We start from the raw sequence: 26,479 nt of genomic DNA on the forward strand, positions 1-26,479 counted from the left end.
GCAGCTCAAGGAGGGTGTGCTTTGCAGTGTAAGAGTGGCTGGATTGCATGCAAAGTTTCCTGGCCATTTTTAGGATGTCTTGCAGATAGGTGGAAGACTTCAGGAACCGCTTGACAACCTGATTGAACACGTGTGCCATGCAGGGCACATGGATCAGCCCTCCTTGATGCAGCGCCGACATAATGTTCTTCCTGTTGTCGGTCACCATGGTTCCGATTTTCAGTTGTCGCGGAGGAAGCCAGGATTCGATTTCTTGCTGAAGGACACGGAGCAGTTCTGTGTGACTCCGTTCGCCCAGGCAAACGAAGTGCAGAACAACGTGACACTGCCTTGCCCTGCACATGTGGTATGATGGAGGGACACTGTGCATTGTCCTTGCAGTGGAGGCTGAGGACACGGTGGAGGATGAGGAGGCACATTCACCTAGTGGGCCGTAAAGGACATGTATTGTCCCTGACCGTAGTTACAGCTCTACATGTCGGTGCTGCCATGCACTGACAGGGACTGGCCCACCTTCTGTTCTACACGTGTGTGGAGGGATGGTACTGAATTTTTGGCAAAGAAATGACAGCTTGGGACTCCCCACCTCGGCTCGGCACAAGCCATCAGTTCTCTGAAAGTTGCAGAGTCAACCACTTGGAGAGGGAGGGATTGCAGTCCCTGCAACTTGGACAGGAGCACATTCAGCTTCTGCACGCATACTGTTGTCTCTTGGCAATCGCTTCAGTGATTGATTGCTGACGGAATGCGTGACAAGGAGTAGTAGGAGGAGCAGGAGCATCAGGATCGGCTGATGGGAAGGACAGACAGCTCCCTTTGGGAGGTGGTGGAGCCTTGACTTCCAGAAACAGGGTGCATGCCAGTGGGTAAGGCAGCGGTTGCTGCGGCAGGCTGGACCACCACATTGGAGCCACAGTTCTCCCAGGCCACTTTTATGGCTACGCTACATATGTTGATGCAGGGTCGTAGTGCCAACATTGGCACCCTGGCCATGCTTCACTCTCTCCCCACAGATTCTACATACAGCCACATTTATCTCCTCCGGCAGCTTAAAAAAAAAAATGCCACACCGCCAAGTAGGTGAATTTACCCCAACACTACGCACTGACTAACTGCTACCACCACTGCCTCCTGGAGCCCCTGTACCGCTACTTCCCTAGCAGGTAGGCACCCACAAAGCAGATGGTCCACCCCGGGCAAGTTTGGCTTGATCTCCCACTGCTACCACTCTGCTGGCTCATGGGCAAGCTGCCACCCTCTTCTCCCTATGATGATGAAGCCCCTTCGTCACCTGGCTCCCAAGTGCAATCAGCTACATCATCATCATCGAGTAGTGTCTGCACATCACTGATGTCCTCCTCAACCGTCTCTGGGTCAGGAGCCTGACCGCTCTCAACACCAGCTCCCATGCCACTCTCCTCATCACTACTTGCCCGCCTAGTGGAGGAAGCGGCGGATGCTACCTCCACATCTTGGCTGGGCAGTAGCTGCTGACTGTCCTCTAATAGCTCTTCCTCGCTGAAAAGGCAGAGCCTACAGCATATAATACTTCTCGTGTTGAGGGAACAGAAAAGGACAGAGTTGAGGACAGGTGAGGGCACAGGGTCTACTCCAGGGCCATGCCAACTAAGGGTTGTGTCTGACGAACCCACTGAGTCTTGGCTGGGGGTGTCTGATGTAATTTGCGACGAAGTCAAAGATCGAGTCAACCATTCAAGAACCTCTGGGTTGCTGCGACCTCTGCCTGTGCCAGAAACATTTATGCCTCTGCCACTCCCCTGTGCAGGGCCTGGCACTTCTCTGTCTGACATACTGTTAGAGCAAATAACCAAATGTTAGATCAAATATTTTTTATTTCGTCACTAATACACAGCAAACAGGGCTTTAGAATATATCACTGCACCGCTAAATGGCAAATAGGCCCAAATTATTTATATTTTTACACAAAAGGCTTTTCAATAGATAAGTGCAATGATGAAAGGCGAATATATTTGTATCTCGCCACTAATACACAGCAAACTGGGTTGTAAAATATCTCACTGCACCGCTGAACAGCAATTAGGCCCAAATCTTTTTCTATTTTTACACAAAAGGATTATTAACAGATAAGTGCAACGATAAACGGTGAATATATTTGTATTTCGCCACTAATACATGGCAAAATGGGCTGTAAAATATCTCAGTGCATCGCTGAACGACAATTTGGCCCAATTCTTTTTCTATTTTTACACAAAAGGCTTTTGGTCAGATAAGTGCAACGATGAGCGGCGAATATATTTGTATCTCGCCACTAATACACGGCAAACTGGGCTGTAAAATATCTCACTGCACCGTAGAATGGCAAAGAGGCCCTCATTTTTTTCTATTTTTACACAAAAGGCTTTTCGACAGATAAGTGCAATGATGAACGGCGAATATATTTGTATTTCGCCACTAATACACGGCAAACTGGGCTGTAAAATACCTTACTGCACCTCTGAGCTCCAATTAGGCCAACATTTTTTTCTATTTTTACACAAAAGGCTTTTCAACAGATAATTGCAATGATGAACGCCGAATATATTTGTATTTCGCCACTAATACACGGCAAAGGGCTTTAAAACAGATAACTGCACAGCTGAGCGGCAAATATATATTTTCCTTTTTCCACTAATACACGGAAAAAGGGCTTTAAAACGGATAACTGCACCGCTGAGCGGCAAATATATTTTACTATTGCCCTTAATACATGACAAAAAGGGCTGTCATTTTTGCACTTCACCACACAACGGCTAATAAGCCCTTTTTTTCTACTAATACAAGCCAAAAAATGCTTTAGAACATATAACTGCACCGCACTAGGGCAAATAAAACATATAAATATTTATTTGTAATAACCCCTGTTAATGCCTGTATCAAACAGCACTTGCACCCTTATGAGAATGGTTTGATGGAATTACAGAGCTGTATAATGGCAATATGGGTGCCCAGTCAGTGCAGCAAGGTGTAATAGGATTGTTCCTATTTTTTAGCACCATGACCTTTTTTCTATCACTGTCCCATTTTTTTAGGGCTGTGATATCACAGGTCTGTCTGGCTGCTGATTGGTTGCATGCATGCATTGTTGGTTATCCTGCCTTCCCAGAGTACCCTGCCCTATGTCCTTACACGTGCAGCAGCCATTTTAGGAAAAATGTGATTCGTTACCACGAAGCGCGAGGAAATTCGCATTTAGTGCAAATCAAATTTTTCCTGAAATTCTGAACAAATTCCACTTCGTCAGCTTGGATTCGCTCATCTCTAGTTATATACTGTATGTCTTTGCATTTAGGCTACTTTCACCCTGGCGTTTTGGCTTTCTGTTTTGTGAGATCCATTCAGGGCTCTCACAAGCGTTCCAAAACTGATACGTTTTGCCCTAATGCATTCTGAATGGAAAATAATGCATTCTGAATGGAAAAGGTCTCCATTCTGCTATGGAGGCGGACAACAAAACGCTGCTTGCAGCGTTTTGGTGTCCGTCTGACGAAACTGAGCCAAACGGATCCGTTCTGACACACAATGTAAGTCAATGGGGACGGATCAGTTTTCTATGACACAATAGAAAACTGATTCTTCTTCCATTGACTTTCAATGGTGTTCAAGACGGATCTGTCTTGGCTATGTTAAAGATAATACAAACGGATCCGTTCTGAACGGATGCAGACTGTTGTATTATTTGAACGGATCCGTCTTGATCCATGATGGATCCGCACCAAACGCGAGTGTGAAAGTAGCCTTGGTTAGTTGTAGGGGACAAATAAATGAAAGGTATCTGGGAGGCTGTACCTGCTTCACTATGAGATCATTACATTAGCAATGAGGGAAGAGAAGAAAGCAGGGAAGCCTATGAGCATCACAGCAAAATAACTAGTTGTAGTTCCAGCTCATTAGATGTACGGTAATATAAACATCTTGTACGGTAACATAAAGCCTGCCCATTAGTGCCAGTGACATCACTGGGAACACTGCTAGGCAGAAGCCTCCACCTAGCAGTGTAAGTTTGTAAACAAAAAAGCCCTTGCCTTTGCTCCGATGCTCATCTCAGGGGGGCTTCCTGGGTGAAGAAAGAGATATGTCCGGGTTCAGCTCTGAAACCTTTTAATGAATACAAAAGTGCAAATTTAGTACTTTCAGTTCAAGAGTTGACTACAATAAGAAGAACAACCCAGACTCCATACGTGTAGTTCAAGGGGTTGGCCACTTTCTAACTACTGGTGACGAATATATATGTAAGATGATTATATGGCACTGACTAATATAGCCTTTGGTGATATTCTGCACCATTTTCTATATTTCAGAAACTATGCCCCCTTGTATTTTGTTTTGTCCACTCAAAGGTTCTGTCCATAAAATGGCTGCTGATCGAGGGTCATGTGACCGGATACATCACTCACCCTTCTCCATTCAAGCACACTGTACTAAACTGCTAACCGTGCAACACGACCATCCATCAGCAGCCATTTTATGAATATGACCTCCCATATAGATGGCACAGAAATCCTGTCCAACAAGGTGTCATATCATATGTTATGAATATAGAAAATGTCACAGAATGTCAAGAAAGGCTAGATTAGCAAGTGTCATATAGTCATCTTACATATGCATTGATCACTGTAAACAGAAAGTGGTCAACCTCTTTAAAACATTGATACGCTCACAAATAGAACATGAATGCTAAGAAAAGAACATGAAGGGTCATTTATTAAACAGAAATATGTTTATATTAGGCGTATTTCTGGCACAGATTGTGGCACAAAAGTCCTTTGTTCTGCAATCTGCGACTTACCTCTTTTCGCCTAAAACAGGCGTACGAAATGGAAAATGAGACGGGCCCGTCCCCTTCCCCGCCCACGTCATGCCCACTTTTTTAGACCTGGCGTGAGCGGGGAAAGGGACGGGCTGACAGGCCTGTCTCATTTACCATTTTCTATGCCTGGTTTAGGCGTAAAAAATGGTCCAAATGTAAGACAGCTAGGAACCTAGCGTACATTTAGAAGCTGCAGTGGATATGCCGAAGTTATGTAGAGCCCTGCGCCTCTACATAACTTCGGCGATCCACCGCCTGCTCAGGGACTTATTAAGACCGGCGTCTAAAATGCCGGTCTCAAAAAAAATGTGCTCAATGATCTTTTTCCTCATGTTAAGACTAAGAGAAGTGCTGGTCCCTAAGATAAAGATCCAGAATGCCCCCTAGTCCATTAACCGCCGTTGTATAGCTCCTCCTCTTGTGACATTTACTACCATAGGCCACCAAAGAATTTACATTACTCTGAAGTTGCATGATAAAATACCTGGTCACATTCGAAATGTTACAATCATTGGGATTGTTGGTGTAATTTAGATGTTCCCTTATTCTAGTTTTACACTGGCACTAAAGGGATTGGAAAGGAGCTGGGAAGCCAATGAGCAAGTTAGTTCACCTTTGAATGCAGGAGAAGGTGGACAAGAAGTATAAACAGCAGGGGGAGCTCACAGAAATGAAAATGTAATGTCAGTAAAAAGCCTTACAATATTTTTATTGCATGCATATTACAATAATACTTATTTGAAGTTCCCTACTCATTGTATATTATTCACAGATTACCACCATTAAAGCATAGCCTTCATTGTGGTCCCGTTAAAATTAAAATAACCCCGAAATATAGAAAAAAGGGATGAAAAAAATATCAAACAAATCAAAAAGTAAACCCAATGGTAGAAATGGTATTGGCATGGATGTAGACTGATTTCTTCTTAGGACACCGTCTATTAGGTCTTACCAAGATGATACTTATATAGGTGTAGACTGATTATTATCTGGGACTCCGTCCCTAAGTCTTGCCCTATTCTCAAAGCCTTTCCTATAAAACGGAATGGACACCCCGATAGGGGTGATTCCATATCATAGAAAACCTATTAATATAAATGGGCTTACCATCTACCATAAACACAAAAAATAATAAACACACACAAAATATATCACCATGAATGTAGCATCCTCCACAATAAACCTGTTAACTCCTTAAACGAAACATATAATCAAGAGCCACCATTGGTGCCCCACAATCATTTCAAATATTTTTGAGATGATTATAACTTATGATGCCCCTGGCCCAACGCGTTTCGCCCCTTCAATCACAGGGCTCATTAGGGGACATCACATTATTTGATAGGAGAATGTGGATACATAAAAGATATCTCCACTTTAAGCAGTAGTCATTGGAGTAGAAAAATATTCCAGAAAAATATAATAGCAACAAAGGTTGCAGTTATCTAAAATCAACCATGATAGAAATCAACTTTCGGTTTAGATATCTGAATTAGGGCTCATGCACACGACCGTATGGCTTTTTCAGTGTTTTGCGGTCCGTTTTTTACGGATCCGTTGTTCCGTTTTTTTTTTTTCGTTGTGTTTCCTTTCTGTTTTTACGTTCCGTTTTTCCGTATGCCATATACAGTATACAGTAATTACATAGAAAAAATTGGGCTGGGCATAACATTTTCAATAGATGGTTCAGCAAAAACGGAACGGATACGGAAGACATATGGATGCATTTCCGTATGTGTTCAGTTTTTTTTTGCGGACCCATTGACTTGAATGGAGCCAAGCACCGTAATTTGCGGACAAGAATAGGACATGTTCTATCTTTTCACTGTACGGAAATACGGAAATACTGAAACGGAATGCACACGGAGACACTTCAGTTTTTTTTTGCTGAACCATTGAAATTACCGTATACTGAACTCAAAAAACGTCCAGTATACTGAACGCAAAATACTGTTGTGTGCATGAGCCCTTATATACAGATATCCATAAGACGCACCTAGGTTTTTGAACTAATGGTGGTCTGTGGATGGCACTGTTATGGGGGCATCTGTAGATGGCACTGTTATGGGGGCATCTGTGGATTGCACTGTTATGGGGGCATATGTGGATGGCACTGTTATGGGGGCATATGTGGATGGCACTGTTATGGGGGCATATGTGGATGGCACTGTTATGGGGGATCATTATGGGGGCATCTGTGGATTGCACTGTTATGGGAGCATCTGTGGATGGCATGACACTGCTATGGGGGGATCTGTTGATGACACATATATAGCATCTTATCTAATGTGTCATCCACAGATCCCCCATAACAGTGTCCCTGTGTAGTGAATGGGGCCCGGCATCTGGTTTTGTAATGGCAGCGGGGCCTGGTGCAGTCACTTTATTCTATTACACCGGGCCCCACTCACTGTAGTATAATCATATCTAACTTGTAGTTATTGTTAAACTATTCAAATCATCTCAAATCCAGCGCATGTACTACTTACTACTAGCTTCGTAGCAGTCAGGAGGGCGGGCGGGCGCTGGCAGCGTGACTCACTACATCATGCACCTGCATTCATAAAGTGGGCGGAGCAGACGCGTGACGTAGTGAGTTACGCTGCCGCCGGCCCGGCCTCCTGACTGCTACGAAGTTAGTAGTAAGTACTACAAGCGCTGGATTTCAGATGATTTGAATAGTGTAACAATACCTACACGTTAGATAGGATTATACTACTGTGAGCGGGGCCCGATGTAGTAGAATACAGTGACTTCACTGGGCCCCGCCGCCATTACAGAACCAGATGCTGGCCCCCAGCCCCTCCTCCCTCTCAGCAGATACACCCGACGGCCGCAGCATTCGCCCCATAAGATGCACTGCTATTTTCCCCTCACTAGTGCGTCTTATAGGGCGAAAAATACGGTAGTTTACTCGCCTCTCCCTATCCATATATGTATCACATATACTGTCCAAGCAGAACAAACCACTTATATATTTGCACAACTTAAACTTTCATCTATGCCCAGCATTAGAGTGATTAAGTTGTTAAACCATTAGTCAGCATATGCACATAATATTTGAGTGCCCAATATGGGTAATTTCAATAGTAGGCGCTGTGTCCCACAGGTTGGTTGGAGATGACCTGCTTCAAAGATCAGGAGGAGTGTATAGAGATGAAGAAGCAGCAATGCTGCTTCCTGCTCCAGTCCCAGCAGCCATGTGGTCACTGCGGGTGGGTGTCTGCACAAGCTGCTGGATCTTAGCAGACTCTAATCAGCTCTGTAGTGAGGCTACCCAAGATTGTACAACCTCCCTGTGGATTGTATTCCCCCTGTAGCTAGACAAAAGACAAAATAAAAAAGTTAAAAGGCTACTACATGCTATAACACAGCTTCTAGCCCTGCCCTCCAGCAACCATAACCCATACATCCCATATGTCAAAATGACCAATATAGAAAAGGGAACATAATTAGAAACAATATTTTAGTTGAGTATTGTGCTATTAACAAAAAAACTGGAGAAAATCTGAAAAACAGACTGAGGGAACGACCTTTTCTCTTGTTGCACACAAGCTCTGCTCCTTTCTGTGGCCAGCTTCTCCCTCACTGCATTGCCACTGCCTGGCCCTGTCCATCAAAGCAGGCAGAAATGAGTGAAGCTTGGGTGCAACAAGTGCACCAAAGGCCTAATTTGCATATTAGAAAAAGTATCGTAACTTGGGAAAGCAGCCTCAGATCAGCAAAAGAACAACCGCTTTTAAATAAATTAACCACAGCTATGTGTATATGGAAATAGTTGGATAGGGAGGAGGTCAATGGGGACAGATTCACTTTAATGATGGATTTCCTATAAAATAATACTTTGCTCTTTTATTTTACAGGATGTATTTTTTGCTTGGGATATTATGCATAGTGCCCATGCTATGGGTATTACGGAGTAAATCCCTGTCCTACCAGTTAAAAGATCTCACATTCTTTATAAAAATGATCTATTGTTACCTAAAGATTCAAAAGTCAGTTTCACGTTCTCCTTCCTCTCCTGGCATGTTGGACGTGTTTTTACAGCAAGTGTCCACGAGACCTAACAAGACATTTATCTTATACGAGGACCAGGTCTATTCTTACAGAGACTTGGATCTGAAAAGCAATCAAGCAGCATGGGCTTTAAGCCACCATGCCAATCTGAAAAAAGGCAAATGTGTTGCTGTCTTCATGGGTAATGAGCCTGCATATATCTGGCTTTGGTTGGCACTATCAAAACTCGGGTGTCCAATGGCTTGTCTGAACTACAACATACGTGCAAAATCCTTTCTTAATTGCTTCCAGAGCAGTGGGGCTAAAATTTTGATTGCTGCTCCAGGTAAGAAATAAACATTATCTGTACCTGCTCCTATTTACTACTTTCACATATTTTTTTGTATCTGTCTGGTTTTAATAGAACAGTAATCATTTGCTTTTTAATCTTTAAAAGCACATGTATGTGACCCTATTACAGTAAATTGCACAATCCCAATATGGCTCTGTTTTCATATGGAGACATTCAAATATTTTTTTGTGTTGTATTCCATATGTACAGAGGTATTCTTCCCTAGACCAGCTGTTAGGCTAAATATGCTTTTCATGTATTATTTGTGTTTTCTGCGGTCACACAGACTCTAAATGACAGTAGTCTCCCAATCATGTCTCTCTCCATATAGAGCACTCTTACTGACTTGAACCCAGTAGTTTTTACAAATGGCACACAGTTTTTTCCCCCTGGATCTGCTGTGTACTGTATCCTAGAGCAGTTCTTAAAATAAAAAAATCTTCAAAGATGGCCATGTATTTTAGATATATACAGTATATGGTAGCCTACCAAGTCTTGCATAACTGTTCGGGGAGAGAGGTATAAGGGTACATTAACAATGGGCATTAAAAATGGACACACTGTCAGTTTTTCGTGGCCATTTTGCATCTGTTTGTGCATCCATTTTCTGGCTGGCTGTTTTTAATGGCATTTTGCACCTGTTTGTCATTAGTTAAAAATGGCCATTAAAAACTGATGCATTTTATTGTTTTTTTTAAAATCCCCTCATAATATATTATGGACCCCCATAGTGCCCCCCGTACTATAAAATACCCCAAATGGTGCTTCCAATATTGCAAATGGCCCTAAATAGTGCCCCCAGAAACATAAATGCCCCCATGGCATCCACAATATATATATGTCCGAATAATGTGTGTGTGTGTGTATGTATATATATATATAGAAGGAATAAAGACACCGCAGCACATCCGTTGGTGATGTGCTGCGGTGTCTTTATTCCTTCTGTATTACACACCTTGGTAAGGTGTTTTCATCGCTGGCACCCATTCATCTACTACTAGGTGAGCTGCCCTGAACTTTCGTTGTGTGTGTGTGTGTGTGTGTGTGTGTGTATATATATATATATATATATATATATATAGCAAAGAAAGTTCGCAGCACTCCTTGAAAGATAAAATGTGCTCTTTTATTCACACATATCAAGTGACAACGTTTCGGTTCTCTCACAGAACCTTTCTAAGGTCTGAGAAAGGTTCTGTGAGAGAACCGAAACGTTGTCACTTGATATGTGTGAATAAAAGAGCACATTTTATCTTTCAAGGAGTGCTGCGAACTTTCTTTGCTGTCTTCCGTCCTGAATTGAGGGACCACCGCGGGCACCCTACATCTCATACAGATTTAAAGGGAGTGCTGCCACAGTTATTATTATTATTTTTTTTTCTATGTATATATATATATATATATATATATATATACACAGGGACGTGCACAGACATTTTTAAGGGCAGGGGCTTAAAGGGCTTCTGTCAGCCCACTAAACCGTTTTTTTTAAATTTTTTTAATAATAATCCCTACACTGCGATCTCATCATACATAAGTAAAATAATAATTTTCGTTCAGTAGAATTTGATAAAACGCTATTTTTATAATATGTAAATTACCTTGCTACCAGCAAGTAGGGCGGCTACTTGCTGGTAGCAGCCGCATCCTCCGACCCTAATGACGCCCCCTCCGCATTGTGATTGACAGGGCCAGGGAACGGAATCGTTCTCTGCTGGCCCTGCCTGTTTTCATTCAATATCTGGCGCCTGCGCCGCGACCGTACCTATCTTCAATCTGCGCAGGCGCACTGAGAGGCGGCCACTCACTCGGCCGCTCCATCCTCAATGCGCCTGCGCCGATGACGTCACATCTACACCCGGCGCAGGCGCATTGAGGAGCGAGCGGCCGAGTGAGTGGCCGCCTCTCAGTGCGCCTGCGCAGATTGAAGATAGGTACGGTCGCGGCGCAGGCGCCAGATATTGAATGAAAACAGGCAGGGCCAGCAGAGAACGATTCCGTTCCCTGGCCCTGTCAATCACAATGCGGAGGGGGCGTCATTAGGGTCGGAGGATGCGGCTGCTACCAGCAAGTAGCCGCCCTACTTGCTGGTAGCAAGGTAATTTACATATTATAAAAATAGCGTTTTATCAAATTCTACTGAACGAAAATTATTATTTTACTTATGTATGCAGAGATCGCAGTGTAGGGATTATTATTAAACAAAAAAAAAACGGTTTAGTGGGCTGACAGAAGCCCTTTAAGTAAAAAAAAAAAAAAGGGCACTTGTCATAATTTAAAAAAATGTTTGTACCACGAAGCTTACTTTTCTAGAAGTGCTACCTTGTTCTCCATAAATTTTTTGATACTGTAGTTGTAAACACGACAGAATCCACAAGTATAACTTTTTTTGTTTCACCGTACATATTATGCTAAAATGATGTCATTACAAGACTCTACAGACTCTAATATGCAAAGAGACAAATCACTACAACCCCCAGTATGCAAAGGGACAACGCACTACAGCCACAAGTATGCAAAGGGACAAAGCACTACAACTTTTGTTCCTTTGCATACTTGTTTTGTTCCTGGACTTTAAATTATATACAATATACCGTATTACCAGGGCAGGCACTGAGGGCAGACAGGCACTAAAGGAACTTAGGCAGCAGACGGAGTCACACAGGCCGCCGCTTGCTCTCCTGCATTAATCCCGCTGGGGGGGTTCATGTGACGTAGAAGACATGCGTCACGCACGTTCGCTTCCCAGGCAGCCCCTGCGCTAGCCTTAAAGGACCCTGTCACCCTGACCCTGCACTGGTGAGCAGGCGGACTGGTGAATAGAATGTATCGGTGAATAAATTGCGCTGCCGCCGGCGGGATGGGGAGGGGATGGCGTGTGTGGACTCACGGCACGCTTGTAGCGAGTCAGCTTGAGCAGGGCCGTCATTAATATTGATTGGACCCTGGGCGAGAATTTACTTGGGCCCCCTGGATCCCGCCTTCCCACACCCTAGCAGGCAATCATGCCCTCCACCACTATATATAATATAGCTTACAGTGAATTACTGTAAATACTTACAGTTCTAAAGACTCCAGCAGGCTCAGGATCAGTGCTCTGGGCAGCTGGGCTCAGGGCTGGAAGTGGGCACCGCTCTGCAGTTCAGGAAGAAGACTGGGGCTCGGCTCACCCTAGCATTACAGTGCACCCCAGCACCCCACAGTATACAGTATAGCACCCTATAGTATATAGCACCCCACAGTATGCAGTATAGCACCCTATAGTATACAGCACCCAACAGTATGCAATACATAGTATAGCACCCCACAGTATGCAGTATAGCACCCTATAGTATACAGCACCCCACAGTATGCAGTATAGCACCCTATAGTATACAGCACCCCACAGTATACAATGCCCCACAGTATACAGCACCCCACAGTATGCAATACATAGTATAACACCCCACAGTAGGCAGTATAGCACCCTATAGTATATAGCACCCCACAGAATGCAATATAGCACCCTATAGTATACAGCACCCCACAGTATACAGCACCCCACAGTATGAAATACATAGTATAACACCCCACAGTATGCAGAAAAGCACCCTATAGTATATAGCACCCCACAGAATGCAATATAGCACCCTATAGTATACAGCACCCCACAGTATGCAATACATAGTATAACACCCCACAGTATGCAGTAAAGCATCCTATAGCATACAGTATAGCACCCCACAGTATACAGTAGAGCAGTATAGGACTCCACAATATACAGCACCTCACAATATACAGTAGAGCAGTATAGCACCCAGTATACAGCACCCCACAGTATACAGTAGAGCAGTATAGCAACACACAGTATACAGCACCCCCAGTATATAATCTCATACAGAAAGCCCCCCAGTATATAATCTCATACAGCAACCCCCCCAGTATATAATCCCACACAGCAGCCCCCCCCCCCAGTATATAATCCCACGCAGCCTCCCCCAGTATACAATCCTCAGACCCATCCCTGATCTTCCTACTCTGCAGACAGTCGGCCAGTGTCTGTGATAGCAGAGCGCTGCCGACCCACGTGACATTCCCTTCTCCTGCAGGCTGCAGCAACACTGAGTCCTGGAAGAAAGAAAGGATCTTTGATTACCTCATAGCCATGTGACCAGTAATATCGCTATGTTACTGGTCACATGGCGATGATGTCATGTAAGGTCCTTTTTCCCACAGCTCTCACTCTATCACAGTTCGCTCTGGAGTGCCGGTGTTCTGTCAGAATACTATACCTTATCGGTGTTCTAACAAATTTCTCATTACTACTAGTGTCCATCAGGACTATATTACACCTATTAATCCTGCACCTACCTAATTAACTAAGACTTAACTTTTATTATTTGTTGCTAATAATACTTATGTTAGTAACTAGATCATTAAAACTTACAGTAATCACTGGCCTTTTGTATCAGTTGGATTGCCCTGTCAGGATGTCACCTGACCAGGTTGCTTGCTACTAGGCAAATACACACTAGTGCCTAACTGGCTGCGCGCTGCCAGTGTAGTGTGTAGGCACTGTGTGATTTCTTGACACTATAGTACTAGGCTGCAGTGATATGCTGTTTTAAAATTAGAGCTTCACGCTGCCCTCCGACATGTTTCGCCGTGTATCGGCGTCTTCAGGGGTTGCTAATAATACTTAAGTCTTAGTTAATTAGGTAGGTGCAGGATTAATAGGTGTAATATAGTCCTGATGGACACTAGTAGTAATGAATTGTTGTATAACACACCACATCCTTGCACTTAAAGGGAAAGCATAGTATTTGATTACTAACAAATTTCTCTACCAGTGAAATTTCCCTACTCCCCCCTGTATCTGACAGTCTGACACCTGGGTTGGGCGGCCCCCTCCTCAGCTGCACGCCACTTGATGTAATTGAAATTGTGGGTAGCTGGCCCTTTTTTGCCCCACATTAAAGACACCCCTGGGCTTGGGACAACATAAAAAAAAGGGCATTAAAGGGGCTGAAGGGGGCAGGGGCTCAAGCCCCCTTTGAGCCCTATGGGTGCACGTCCCTGTGTGTGTGTATATATATATATATATATATATATATATGTATATATATATATATATATATATATATATATATATATAGAGGAACGTGATGGCAGCACTGGAAAATAGAAATTGGCGGGTGCTAGGTCCAGGGATATAGCTGCTTACCCCATGTAGATAGAAAAGGAAACCGGACAGCACTCCAGGTAAAAAAGCAATTGGTGTTTATTCACTCATGTTGAAGGCAACGTTTCAGCTCATACAAAGAGCCTTTCTCAAGCTTGAGAAAGGCTCTTTGTATGAGATGAAACGTTGCCTTCCACATGGGTGAATAAACACCAATTGCTTTTTTACCTGGAGTGCTGTCTGGTTTCCTTTTCTATATATATATATATATATATATATATATATATATATATATACAGTAGCATGCAACATTTTTGGCACCCTTGTTCAAAATTACTGTTTCTGTGAACAGTTAAGCAAGTTGAATATGGAATGCTCTCCAAAAGGCATGAACTTAAAGATGAAACACACTTTTCAACATTTTAAGCAATATCAGTGTATTATTTTGGTTTTGTACAATTTTACTGTGAAAAAAGGAAAAGAGTACCTTGCAAAGCTATGGGAATCCAAGGAAATTTGAGCGCTCAGATAACTTTGACTTAAGTCTCAGAATAGCCTGATAGGGTTAAGGTTCCTTCATCATTAGGAAAGGCCAGGTGATGAAAATTTCCAAGCTTTATAAATACCCAGACTCCTCTAACCTTGTCCCAAAAAACAGCAGCCGTGGGTTCTTCTAAGCAGCTGCCTAACACTCTGAAAATGGCTGAAGCTCACAAAGCAGGAGAAGGCTATAATAAGATAGCAACATGATTTCAGGTTGCTATTTGAGACAGCTGCTCATAGGATTGCTAAAAAGGCAAATCAGAACCCCCGCTTGACTGCAAAAGACCTTCAGGAAGATTTAGCAGAATCTGGACTTGTGGCCCATTGTTCTACTGTTCAGCGACACCTGCACAAATATGGCCTTCATGGAAGAGTCATCAGAAGGAAACCTCTCCTCTGTCCTCACCACAAAATTCTGTATCAGAAGTTTACAAAAGAACATGTAAACAAGCCTGGTGCGTTTTGGAAACAAGTCCTGTGGACCAATAAGGTTAAAATAGAACTTTTTGGCCACAACGAGCAAAGGTAAGTTTGGAGAAAAAAAGGACTGAATTTCATGAAAAGAACACCTTTCCAACCATTACGCATGGGGCTGGATCACTCATACTTTGTGGTTGTGTTGCAGCCAATGGCACAGGGAATATTTCATGGCTAGAGGGAAGAATGGATTCAATAAAATTCCAGAAAATTGTGGAAGCAAACATAACGTTTACTGTAATAAAGCTGAAGTTGAAAAGAGGATGTCTTCTATAAATGGATAATGATAATAAACACACCTCAAACTCCACAACAGACTACCTCAAAAGGAGCAAGCTGAAGGTTTTACCATGGCCCTCACAGTACACTGATCTGAATAGCACAGAAAATCTGTGGATAGACCTTAAATGTGTACTGCATGCAAGATGGCCCAGGAATCTCACAGAACAGGAAGACTTTGCATGGGAGAATGGATGAAAATCCTTCAAACAAAAAGAATTTAAAGACTGTTGGCTGGCTACAAAAAGCGATTACAAGTTGTGATACTTGCCAAAGGGGGTTCTATTAGGCACTAACCATGCAGGGTGCCCGTTTTACTTTGGGCCCTTTACCTTTTTTGTTATTTTGAAAATGTAAAATATGGAAATAAAAACATTGTTTTTGCATAAAACACTAAGGGAATGTGTAATCTTCAACTGTTTGCCTTTTGGAGATCATTCGATCTTCAATATACAATGCTCAAAAAAATAGGGAACACTTAAACAACACAATGTAACTCCAAGTCAATCACACTTCTGTGAAATCAAACTGTCCACTTAGGAAGCAACACTGAGTGACAATCAATTTAACATGCTGTTGTGCAAATGGGATAGACAACAGGTGGAAATTATAGGCAATTAGCAAGACACCCCCAATAAAGAAGTGGTACTGCAGGTGGTGACCACAGATCACTTCTCAGTTCCTATGCTTCCTGGCTGATGTTTTGGTCACTTTTGAATGCTGGTGGTGCTTTCACTCTAGTGGTAGCATGAGACAGAGTCTACAACCCACACAAGTGGTTCAGGTAGTACAGCTTATCCAGGATGGCACATCAATGCGAGCTGTGGCAAGAAGGTTTGCTGTGTCTGTCAGCGTAGTGTCCAGAGCATGGAGGCACTACCAGGAGACAGGCCAGTACATCAGGAGATGTGGAGGAGGCCGTAGGAGGGCAACAACCCAGCAGCAGGACCGCTACCTCCGCCTTTGTGCAAGGAGGAACAGGAGGAGCACTGCCAGAGCCCTGCAAAATGACCTCCAGCAGGCCACAAATGTGCATGTGTCTGCTCAAACGATCAGAAACAGACTCCATGAGGGTGATATGAGGGCCCGACGTCCATAGGTGGGGGTTGTGCTTACAGCCCAACACCGTGCAGGACGTTTGACATTTGCCAGAGAACACTAAGAGTGGCAAATTCGCTATTGGTGGCCCTGTGCTCTTCACAGATGAAAGCAGGTTCACACTGAGCACATGTGACAGACGTGACAGAGACTTTAGACGCCGTGGAGAAAGTTCTGCTGCCTGCAACATCCTCCAGCATGACCGGTTTGGCATTGGGTCAGTAATGGTGTGGGGTGGCATTTCTTTGGAGGGCCGCACAGCCCTCCATGTGCTCGCCAGAGGTAGCCTGACTGCCATTAGGTACCGAGATGATAACCTCAGACCCCTTGTGAGACCATATGCTGGTGCTGTTGGCCCTGGGTTCCTCCTAATGCAAGACAATGCTAGACCTCATGTGGCTGGAGTGTGTCAGCAGTTCCTGCAAGACAAAGGCATTGATGCTATGGACTGGCCCGCCAGTTCCCCAGACCTGAATCCAATTGAGCACATCTGGGACATCATGTCTCGCTCTATCCACCAACGTCACGTTGCACCACAGACTGTCCAGGAGTTGGCAGATGCTTTAGTCCAGGTCTCGGAGGAGATCCCTCAGGAGACCGTCCGCCACCTCATCAGGAGCATGCACAGGCGTTGTAGGGAGGTCATACAGGCACGTGGAGGCCACACACACTAATGAGCCTCATTTTGACTTGTTTTAAGGACATTACATCAAAGTTGGATTAGCCTGTAGTGTGTTTTTCCACTTTAATTTTGAGGGTGACTCCAAATCCAGACCTCCATGGGTTGAAAATTTGATTTCCATTTTTTTATTTTTGTGTGATTTTGTTGTCAGCACATTCAACTATGTAAAGAACAAAGTATTTCAGAAGAATATTTAATTAATTGAGATCTAGGATGTGTTATTTTTGTGTTCCCTTTATTTTTTTGAGCAGTGTATATATATAGTACAGACCAAAAGTTTGGACACACCTTCTCATTGAAAGAGTTTTCTTTATTTTCATGACTATGAAGGCATCAAAACAATGAATTAACACATGTGGAATTATATACATTACAAACAAGTGTGAAACAACTGAAAATATGTCATATTCTAGGTTCTTCAAAGTAGCCACCTTTTGCTTTGATTACTGCTTTGCACACTCTTGGCATTCTCTTGATGAGCTTCAAGAGTCAGGTAGTCACCTGAAATGGTCTTCCAACAGTCTTGAAGGAGTTCCCAGAGATGCTTAGCACTTGTTGGCCCTTTTGCCTTCACTCTGCGGTCCAGCTCACCCCAAACCATCTCGATTGGGTTCAGGTCCGGTGACTGTGGAGGCCAGGTCATTTGGCGCAGCACCCCATCACTCTCCTTCATGGTCAAATAGCCCTTACTTTCAAAGTTTTCCCAATTTTTCGGCTGACTGACTGACCTTCATTTCTTAAAGTAATGATGGCCACTCATTTTTCTTTACTTAGCTGCTTTTTTCTTGCCATAATACAAATTCTAACAGTCTATTCAGTAGGACTATCAGCTGTGTATCCACCTGACTTCTCCTCAACACCACTGATGGTCCCAACCCCATTTATAAGGCAAGAAATCCCACTTTTTAAACCTGACAGGGCACACCTGTGAAGTGAAAACCATTTCAGGGGACTACCTCTTGAAGCTCATCAAGAGAATGCCAAGAGTGTGCGAAGCAGTAATCAAAGCAAAAGGTGGCTACTTTGAAAAACCTAGAATATGACATATTTTCAGTTGTTTCACACTTGTTTGTTATGTATATAATTCCACATGTGTTAATTCATAGTTTTGATGCCTTCAGTGTGAATCTACAATTTTCATAGTCATGAAAATAAAGAAAACTCTTTGAATGAGAAGGTGTGTCCAAATTTTGGTCTGTACTGTGTGTGTGTGTGTGTGTGTGTGTGTGTGTGTGTATATATATATATATATATATATATATATTAGTCCCCCACCCCCAGTAGTATAAAAATACTCATCTTAACCACTAGCAAACACATGGGGACACTTGCTCTTCTGGCCCTGCTGCCTCTAGTGAAGAGCTATTACCCCCACACATGCACGTTGTTGAGGTGAAAACAGTTGTTTTTTTATATTATTTTAACCGCTAAAAGGCAGTTAACCATTTCAGGACCCTGCCATATTTCACCTAAAGGACCAGGCCGTTTTTGGGAAATTTGACATTTGTCACTTTATGTGGTAATAACTTTGGAACGCTTTTACTTATCCAAGTTATTCTGAGACTGTTTTCTCGTGACAAATTGTACTTTATGATAGTGGTAAATTTCAGTCAATATTTTTCCTGAATTATTTTTTTTAAATCCCAAATTTACCAAAAAATTTGAAAAATTTGCAACTTTCCAAATTTCAACTGCTATGCTTTTAAAACAGACAGTCTGTCTCTGGTTTTACATTTTTATGTCAAAGGAAAAGGAAAATAAAATAAAAGTACCTGTTTAACGAAAAAAATTAAAATCGAACAATAGGACTCAAGCCTCGTCTTTTTTTATATATATATACAGTCGTGGCCAAAAGTTTTGAGAATTACATAAATATTGGAAATTGGAAAAGTTGCTACTTAAGTTTTTATAATAGAAATTTACATATACTCCAGAATGTTATAAAGAGTGATCAGATGAATTGCATAGTCCTTCTTTGCCATGAAAATTAACTTAATCCCAAAAAAAAACTTTCCACTGCATTTCATTGCTGTCATTAAAGGACCTGCTGAGATCATTTCAGTAATCGTCTTGTTAACTCAGGTGAGAATGTTGACGAGTACAAGGCTGGAGATCATTATGTCAGGCTGATTGGGTTAAAATGGCAAACTTGACATGTTAAAAGGAGGGTGATGCTTGAAATCATTGTTCTTCCATTGTTAACCATGGTGACCTGCAAAGAAACGCGTGCAGCCATCATTGCGTTGCATAAAAATGGCTTCACAGGCAAGGATATTGTGGCTACTAAGATTGCACCTCAATCAACAATTTATAGGATCATCAAGAACTTCAAGGAAAGAGGTTCAATTCTTGTTAAGAAGGCTTCAGGGCATCCAAGAAAGTCCAGCAAGCGCCAGGATCGTCTCCTAAAGAGGATTCAGCTGCGGGATCGGAGTGCCACCAGTGCAGAGCTTGCTCAGGAATGGCAGCAGGCAGGTGTGAGCGCATCTGCACGCACAGTGAGGCGAAGACTTTTGGAAGATGGCCTGGTGTCAAGAAGGGCAGCAAAGAAGCCACTTCTCTCCAAAAAAAAACATCAGGGACAGATTGATCTTCTGCAGAAAGTATGATGAATGGACTGCTGAGGACTGGGGCAAAGTAATATTCTCTGATGAAGCCTCTTTCCGATTTTTTGGAAAAAGGCTTGTCCGGAGAAGAAAAGGTGAGCGCTACCATCAGTCCTGTGTCATGCCAACAGTAAAGCATCCTGAGACCATTCATGTGTGGGGTTTCTTCTCATCCAGGGGAGTGGGCTCACTCACAATTTTGCCCAAAAACACAGCCATGAATAAAGAATGGTACCAAAACACCCTCCAACAGCAACTTCTTCCAACAATCCAACAACAGTTTGGTGAATAACAATGCATTTTCCAGCACGATGGAGCATCGTGCCATAAGGCAAAAGTGATAACTAAGTGGCTCGGGGACCAAAACGTTGACATTTTGGGTCCATGGCCTGGAAACTCCCCAGATCTTAATCCCATTGAGAACTTGTGATCAATCCTCAAGAGGCGGGTGAACAAACAAAAACTTACTAATTCTGACAAACTCCAAGAAGTGATTATGAAAGAATGGGTTGCTATCAGTCAGGAATTGGCCCAGAAGTTGATTGAGAGCATGCCCAGTCGAATTGCAGAGGTCCTGAAATAGAACGGCTAACACTGCAAATACTGACTCTTTGCATAAATGTCATGTAATTGTCGATAAAAGCCTTTGAAACGTATGAAGTGCGTGTAATTATATTTCACTACATCACAGAAACAACTGAAACAAAGATCTAAAAGCAGTTTAGCAGCAAACTTTGTGAAAACTAATATTTTTGTAATTCTCAAAACTTTTGGCCATGACTGTATATACAAAATACGGAGACTGTAAATATGAAAATTAGATGGACTTATAACAATACCTTGTATTACTATTACCGTCAGGTTTTTTAATCCTCCTCTCGGTCTTCCTCCAGGCGCACCCGACCACCTGACTTATGACTCAGGTGAAAGAAATCTGGCTCTCTGTTATCCAGGTTGCCCAGTATTTCTCAAATTTGCCTATGCAGTGATTTTTCAGGGCCATAATCCTTTCATAAGTGTATATCTTGTCAATCCTTGACATGATCTCTGCCATACAAAGTATGACAGGTGATTTCCAGTGATGGGCTATTGCCAATTTGGCAGCAAGACAGATGTGTGCACTGATTATTCTCCCTTGCAGTAGTATATCATCTAAGCCTATGAATAAAAGTGCTATTGACAGGGAGGGAGAAAAATTATTTCTAGCGATTTTAGATATCAAAGAAAAAACATCTTGACATGGTTGAGTGAGGTGTGGACTACCCCACAAAATGTGGAAAAGAGTCTCTCGACCCTCGTACCCCCGGAAACATAATTTGTAATCTTTCTGGAGGGTGGTGCCTTCGCAGGATGGTTTTAATTGCTGATTCGTAGTGCGTCGTGCACCTAAAGTATTTTGAGATGTGTATAAATGCTTTGCGTCATTGTGGTTCTGAAAAGGTGGCTTTGAGATCCAACTCCCAAAACAGCAGGGAAGATGTCTTTCGAAGTCTGCCTTTCTCGCCCAAGATAGAGGTCTAAGACCTGTTATCGTATCTGGGTGGTTTTTCCACATCTGGAATAGTTTGGCGCATGCTGAGGAGGAGAAGGGATCAGACCCGCTTAGTAAATGTCTAATTTGAAGAAGTCATGTTTAGAGATGTCATACGTCTGCATGAGTGATATGTAAGGCTTGAGTGTTTCCCTTTGAAAAAGCGAGAAGACAGAGTCCAATCCCTTTGCCTCCCAGGCATGCAAGTCCAAGTGGGGGTCAAAAAATTCTAAAGCTCTCAATGGAGCCCATTGGGCAAGGTTGAGAGTAGTTCTGGATGTTCTCATATGAAACTGTTTCCAGTTTTTAATCAAGAAACTAACCATGGCGGGTATATTTTTGGGAGTCTGGAAGTGTGTGGAGAGGGATACTATCAAGAGGGAGAGCCTGATGGTATAGCGGACTGTTCCATTTGAGGGAGGTATCCCTGTCCCACCATTTCCTCATTTGTGACACTTGAGTGGCCAAAAAGTAATCATATATATATGTCATTCCTATGCCCCCACTATGTTTATGTTTTTGTAGTATTTGAGCAACTATTCTGCATTTTTGTAGATTACCAAGTATAATTGTTTAGTAACTGGGTAACTTTTTGAAAGAAGCTCTGAGGTGGTAGAATAGATAGGTGTCACGGTCCCTCCTGTGAGAGAGGTGAGAAGATCTGATACACTTGCTGCACGTGAGGCTATCTGACTGGTCTCTTTGTTTTCCTCTGTGTATGTTTGGCAAGATCTCACCTCTCCTCAGGTGCCGCTCGTTATCAGTGATGAGGCTCTATTTAGATCCGCCTCCCACTGCTGACCATGCGGTTGATAGTTTCTGCTTGGAGTTGCTAGTGCTGGTTTGTCTTGGATCTCCTGCTTCTCCATACATCTCTAAGCTAAGTACTTGTTGCCTTCGCTGTTTCTCATTATCTGGAGTGTGTCATTTCTAGGCCTCGGGAGATGCAGGTTCCTTTATTCTGGAAGCAACCAACTGTCTCATCCCTTGCTACCTATTCTAGGGCTCGTCAGTTTTAGCAGGGCTTTAGGTATCCGGTGTATTAGTATTTCCACCATCAGGATCTGCTCATACTGGCAGGAGTTAGGGGAAGGCCTATGGATTACTAGGAGGTCACATCCCTCTTCCGTAGCTTTTGAGGCCTAGATTGTTGTCTATTCGTTGTGATGTGTATTTGGTGTTTTCCCTTCCCCTTAACCTGTGACATTATCAACCGCCTAAACCGTTATAGTTTTTTTTTATCAGTGCAGCTATGGATACTGTTTCTGCACTGGTCGATCGTATGCAGGGGCTGACCTCCACACGGCCGTTGCACAGTTTGAGAAAACCACAGGCGGTGGGTTCCGGGAGCGGGAACCAGGCCTGCCCTGAACCGAAGGTTGCTCTCCCGGATAGGTTTTCTGGGGGAAGTGACAACTTTGTTCGGTTCAGTGAATCGTGCAAATTATATTTCAGACTGTGTCCTAGCTCTTCTGGGGACTAGAGTCAGAGAGTGGGGATTATTATTTTGTTGCTGAAAGGTGCTCCTTAGTCTTGGGCTTTCTCTTTGCCGACTGGTTCACAATCCCTCCGGTCAGTAGATTAATTTTTCAGAGCTCTGGGACTTATCTACAATGACCCAGATCGGGTTTCCCTGGCCGAATCTAAGTTGCGTTGCTTGCGGCAGGGAGAGCGTTCAGCTGAGTCTTATTACTCTGAATTTAGGAGGTGGGCAACTGATACGGAGTGGAATGACCCAGCTCTCCGTAGTCAATTTTGTTAAGGACTGCCTGAGAACCTGAAGGACGCCTTGGCATTTCACGCAAATCCAGAGTCATTGGAGGTGGCCATGTCTATGGCGGTGCGTATTGATAGACGCCTGAGGGAGAGATCTAAAGTTCCTCTCGCTCGGGACGTCTTATCATACAGGGAAGCGGTCTCTTCTGACTCTCTGGGTAAAGAGACACTCGAGCTCGTGTCTGGTGATGAGCCAATGCAATTGGGTCAGGTCACATCTGGACCAGTTGATAAAAACTTTAGGGTTAAGAGAAGACTTTGCTTTTTCTGTGGTCAAGGACATTTTGTTAACATATGTCCTTATGTTAAACATCAAAGTGAAAAGGGAAAAAAAAAACGTCCTAATATGTCTAGTCCTCTTCTCACTCTTGGTAGTGTGGATGGGGAAGTTGATAATGTACTTTTGTCTTTAACCGGTAGTACCCGATTTCTTCTGCCTGCCAAGGTGGCGCTAGATTCCAAAACTGTGGAAATGGAAGTATTTATTGACAGTGGGGCAGGGGTTAACTTAGTGGATGGCCAGTTTGTCCTTATGCATGATTTGACAACAAGCGCCTTAGACAAAAATATTTCTGTGTTTGCGATTGATTCCGCCCCTCTCTCTCAAAAGTGTCTGTCTCAAATGGTGCAGGACATTTGCCTAAAGGTGGGAGATTCTTATATTGAATCCATTTCATGTTTTGTGCTGGAGGGTTTGCCTGCTCCTCTGGTGTTAGGTTTACCATGGTTAACCAAACATAACCCTACTATCAATTGTCAAGCGAGACAGATTCTCGATTGGAGTGATTTCTGACAACTGTCTTAGCACGTCGCTTTCTGTTGTAACCACTAAAATGTGTTACCTGCTTTCCTTTCAGATTTTTTTGATGTATTCTCTAAGGGTGGAGACCAGGAGTTGCCTCGTCAACCTTATTCCCAGAGCTAGATTGCCAAAGTCTTAGTTGTATAATCTTTCTGAACCCGAAAGAGTAGCCATGTGAGAGTATATCACCGAAAGTTTGGCTAAAGGTCATATTAGACCATCCAAATCACCAATGGCGGTGGGGTTCTTCTTTGTTAAAAAAAGGCCATGTTTGGACTTCCGTGAGCTTAATCGCATCACTATCCGTGATCCCTATCCCCTTCCTTTGATCCCAGATTTATTCAATCAGATTGTCAGCGCCAAGGTGTTCTCTAAGTTGGATTTGAGGGGGGCATATAATCTGATGAGTCAAGGAAGGGAACGAATGGAAAACGGCCTTTGATACTCCTGAGGGTCATTTTGAGAATCTGGTCATGCCTTTTGTTTGTCCAATGCTCCTGTGGTTTTTCAACACTTCATCAATTACATCTTTCATCATCTGGTGGGAAGGTTTGTGGTGGTTTATCTGGATGATATTTTAATGTATTCCCCTGATATGGAGACACATAAGGATCCTGTGAGACAGGTCTTACAGATCCTAAGAAAGAATAAATTGTATGCCAAAATGGAGAAGTGTATATTTGCGGTCTCTGAAGTGCAATTCCTGGGGAACCTACTCTCATCTTCGGGTTTTCTTATGGATCCAGAAAAAGTCTGTGCTGTGCTGGACTGGGATCGACCCGAAGATCTGAAGGCACTCATGCGATTTTTGGGGTTCACCAATTACTACCGTAAATTTATCTTGAATTACTCAACTGTTGTTAAACCATTAACTGATATGACTAAGAAAGGCACAGATTTCTCAGTCTAGTCTGAATAAGCATTGCATGCTTTTTCAGCAATAAAGGAATGTTTTGCTTTTGCTCCTATTCTGGTGCAACCGGATGTGTCACAACTAGAGTTGAGCGAACACCTGGATGTTCGGGTTCGAGAAGTTCGGCCGAACTTCCCGGAAATGTTCGGGTTCGGGATCCGAACCCGACCCGAACTTCGTCCCGAACCCGAACCCCATTGAAGTCAATGGGGACCCGAACTTTTCGGCACTAAAAAGGCTGTAAAACAGCCCAGGAAAGGGCTAGAGGGCTGCAAAAGGCAGCAAAATGTAGTTAAATCCCCTGCAAACAAATGTGGATAGGGAAATGAATTAAAATAAAAATAAAATAAATAAAAATTAACCAATATCAATTGGAGAGAGGTCCCATAGCAGAGAATCAGTCTTCATGTCATAGCAGAGAATCAGGCTTCACGTCAGCCAAAACTGGAACAGTCCATTGTCATATATTTAGGCCCCGGCACCCAGACAGAGGAGAGAGGTCCCATAACAGAGATTCAGGCTTCATGTCAGCAGAGAATCAGTCTTCATGTCATAGCAGAGAATCAGGCTTCACGTCAGCCAACACTGGAACAGTCCATTGTCATATATTTAGGCCCCGGCACCCAGACAGAGGAGAGAGGTCCCATAACAGAGATTCTGGCTTCATGTCAGCAGAGAATCAGTCTTCATGTCATAGCAGAGAATCAGGCTTCACGTCAGCCAAAACTGGAACAGTCCATTGTCATATATTTAGGCCCCGGCACCCAGACAGAGGAGAGAGGTCCCATAGCAGAGATTCAGGCTTCATGTCATAGCAGAGAATCATGCTTCACGTCACCCAACACTGGAACAGGCCACTGTCAGATATTTTTAAGCCCCGGCACCCAGACAGAGGAGAGGTTCATTCAACTTTGGGTTGCCCCGCAATATAATGGTAAAATGAAAATAAAAATAGGATTGAATGAGGAAGTGCCCTGGAGTACAATAATATATTGTTAAGGGGAGGTAGTTAATGTCTAATCTGCACAAGGGATGGACAGGTCCCGTGGGATCCATGCCTGGTTCATTTTTATGAACGTCAGCTTGTCCACATTGGCTGTAGACAGGCGGCTGCGTTTGTCTGTAATGATGCCCCCTGCCGTGCTGAATACACGTTCAGACAAAACGCTGGTCGCCGGGCAGGCTGCGTTGGCGACCTCTTGCTCCTCCTCTGCCTTCAGCTTGGGCTTCCACTTGTTCCCCTGTGACATTTGGGAATGCTCTCAGTAGCGCGTCTACCAACGTGCGCTTGTACTTGCGCATCTTCCTATCACGCTCCAGTGCAGGAAGTAAGGTGGGCACATTGTCTTTGTACCAGGGATCCAGCAGGGTGACAACCCAGTAGTCTGCACACGTTAAAATGTGGGCAACTCTGCTGTCCTTGCGCAGGCACTGC

At 43.4% G+C, this 26,479-nt stretch overlaps 1 protein-coding gene across 4 annotated transcripts in view; it reads left to right on the forward strand.

The window, feature by feature from the left end:
* LOC120985703 (very long-chain acyl-CoA synthetase-like) overlaps positions 1 to 26,479 on the forward strand; it is a 235,797-nt gene that overhangs the window by 136,149 nt on the left and 73,169 nt on the right. For 2 of the 4 annotated variants that reach the window (XM_040413797.1, XM_040413798.1), the window contains exons 3-4: positions 5,380 to 5,511; positions 8,692 to 9,170. In XM_040413797.1, coding sequence (XP_040269731.1) covers positions 5,510 to 5,511; positions 8,692 to 9,170 — 481 coding nt within the window. In that variant the 5' untranslated portion in view covers positions 5,380 to 5,509. The remainder of the gene's footprint in view (positions 1 to 5,379; positions 5,512 to 8,691; positions 9,171 to 26,479) is intronic. The other 2 variants (XM_040413799.1, XM_040413800.1) reach the window with 1 other exon arrangement.

The sequence above is a fragment of the Bufo bufo genome, chromosome 1 (assembly GCF_905171765.1).
Source record: "Bufo bufo chromosome 1, aBufBuf1.1, whole genome shotgun sequence".
NCBI classification, from domain to species: Eukaryota; Metazoa; Chordata; class Amphibia; order Anura; family Bufonidae; genus Bufo; species Bufo bufo.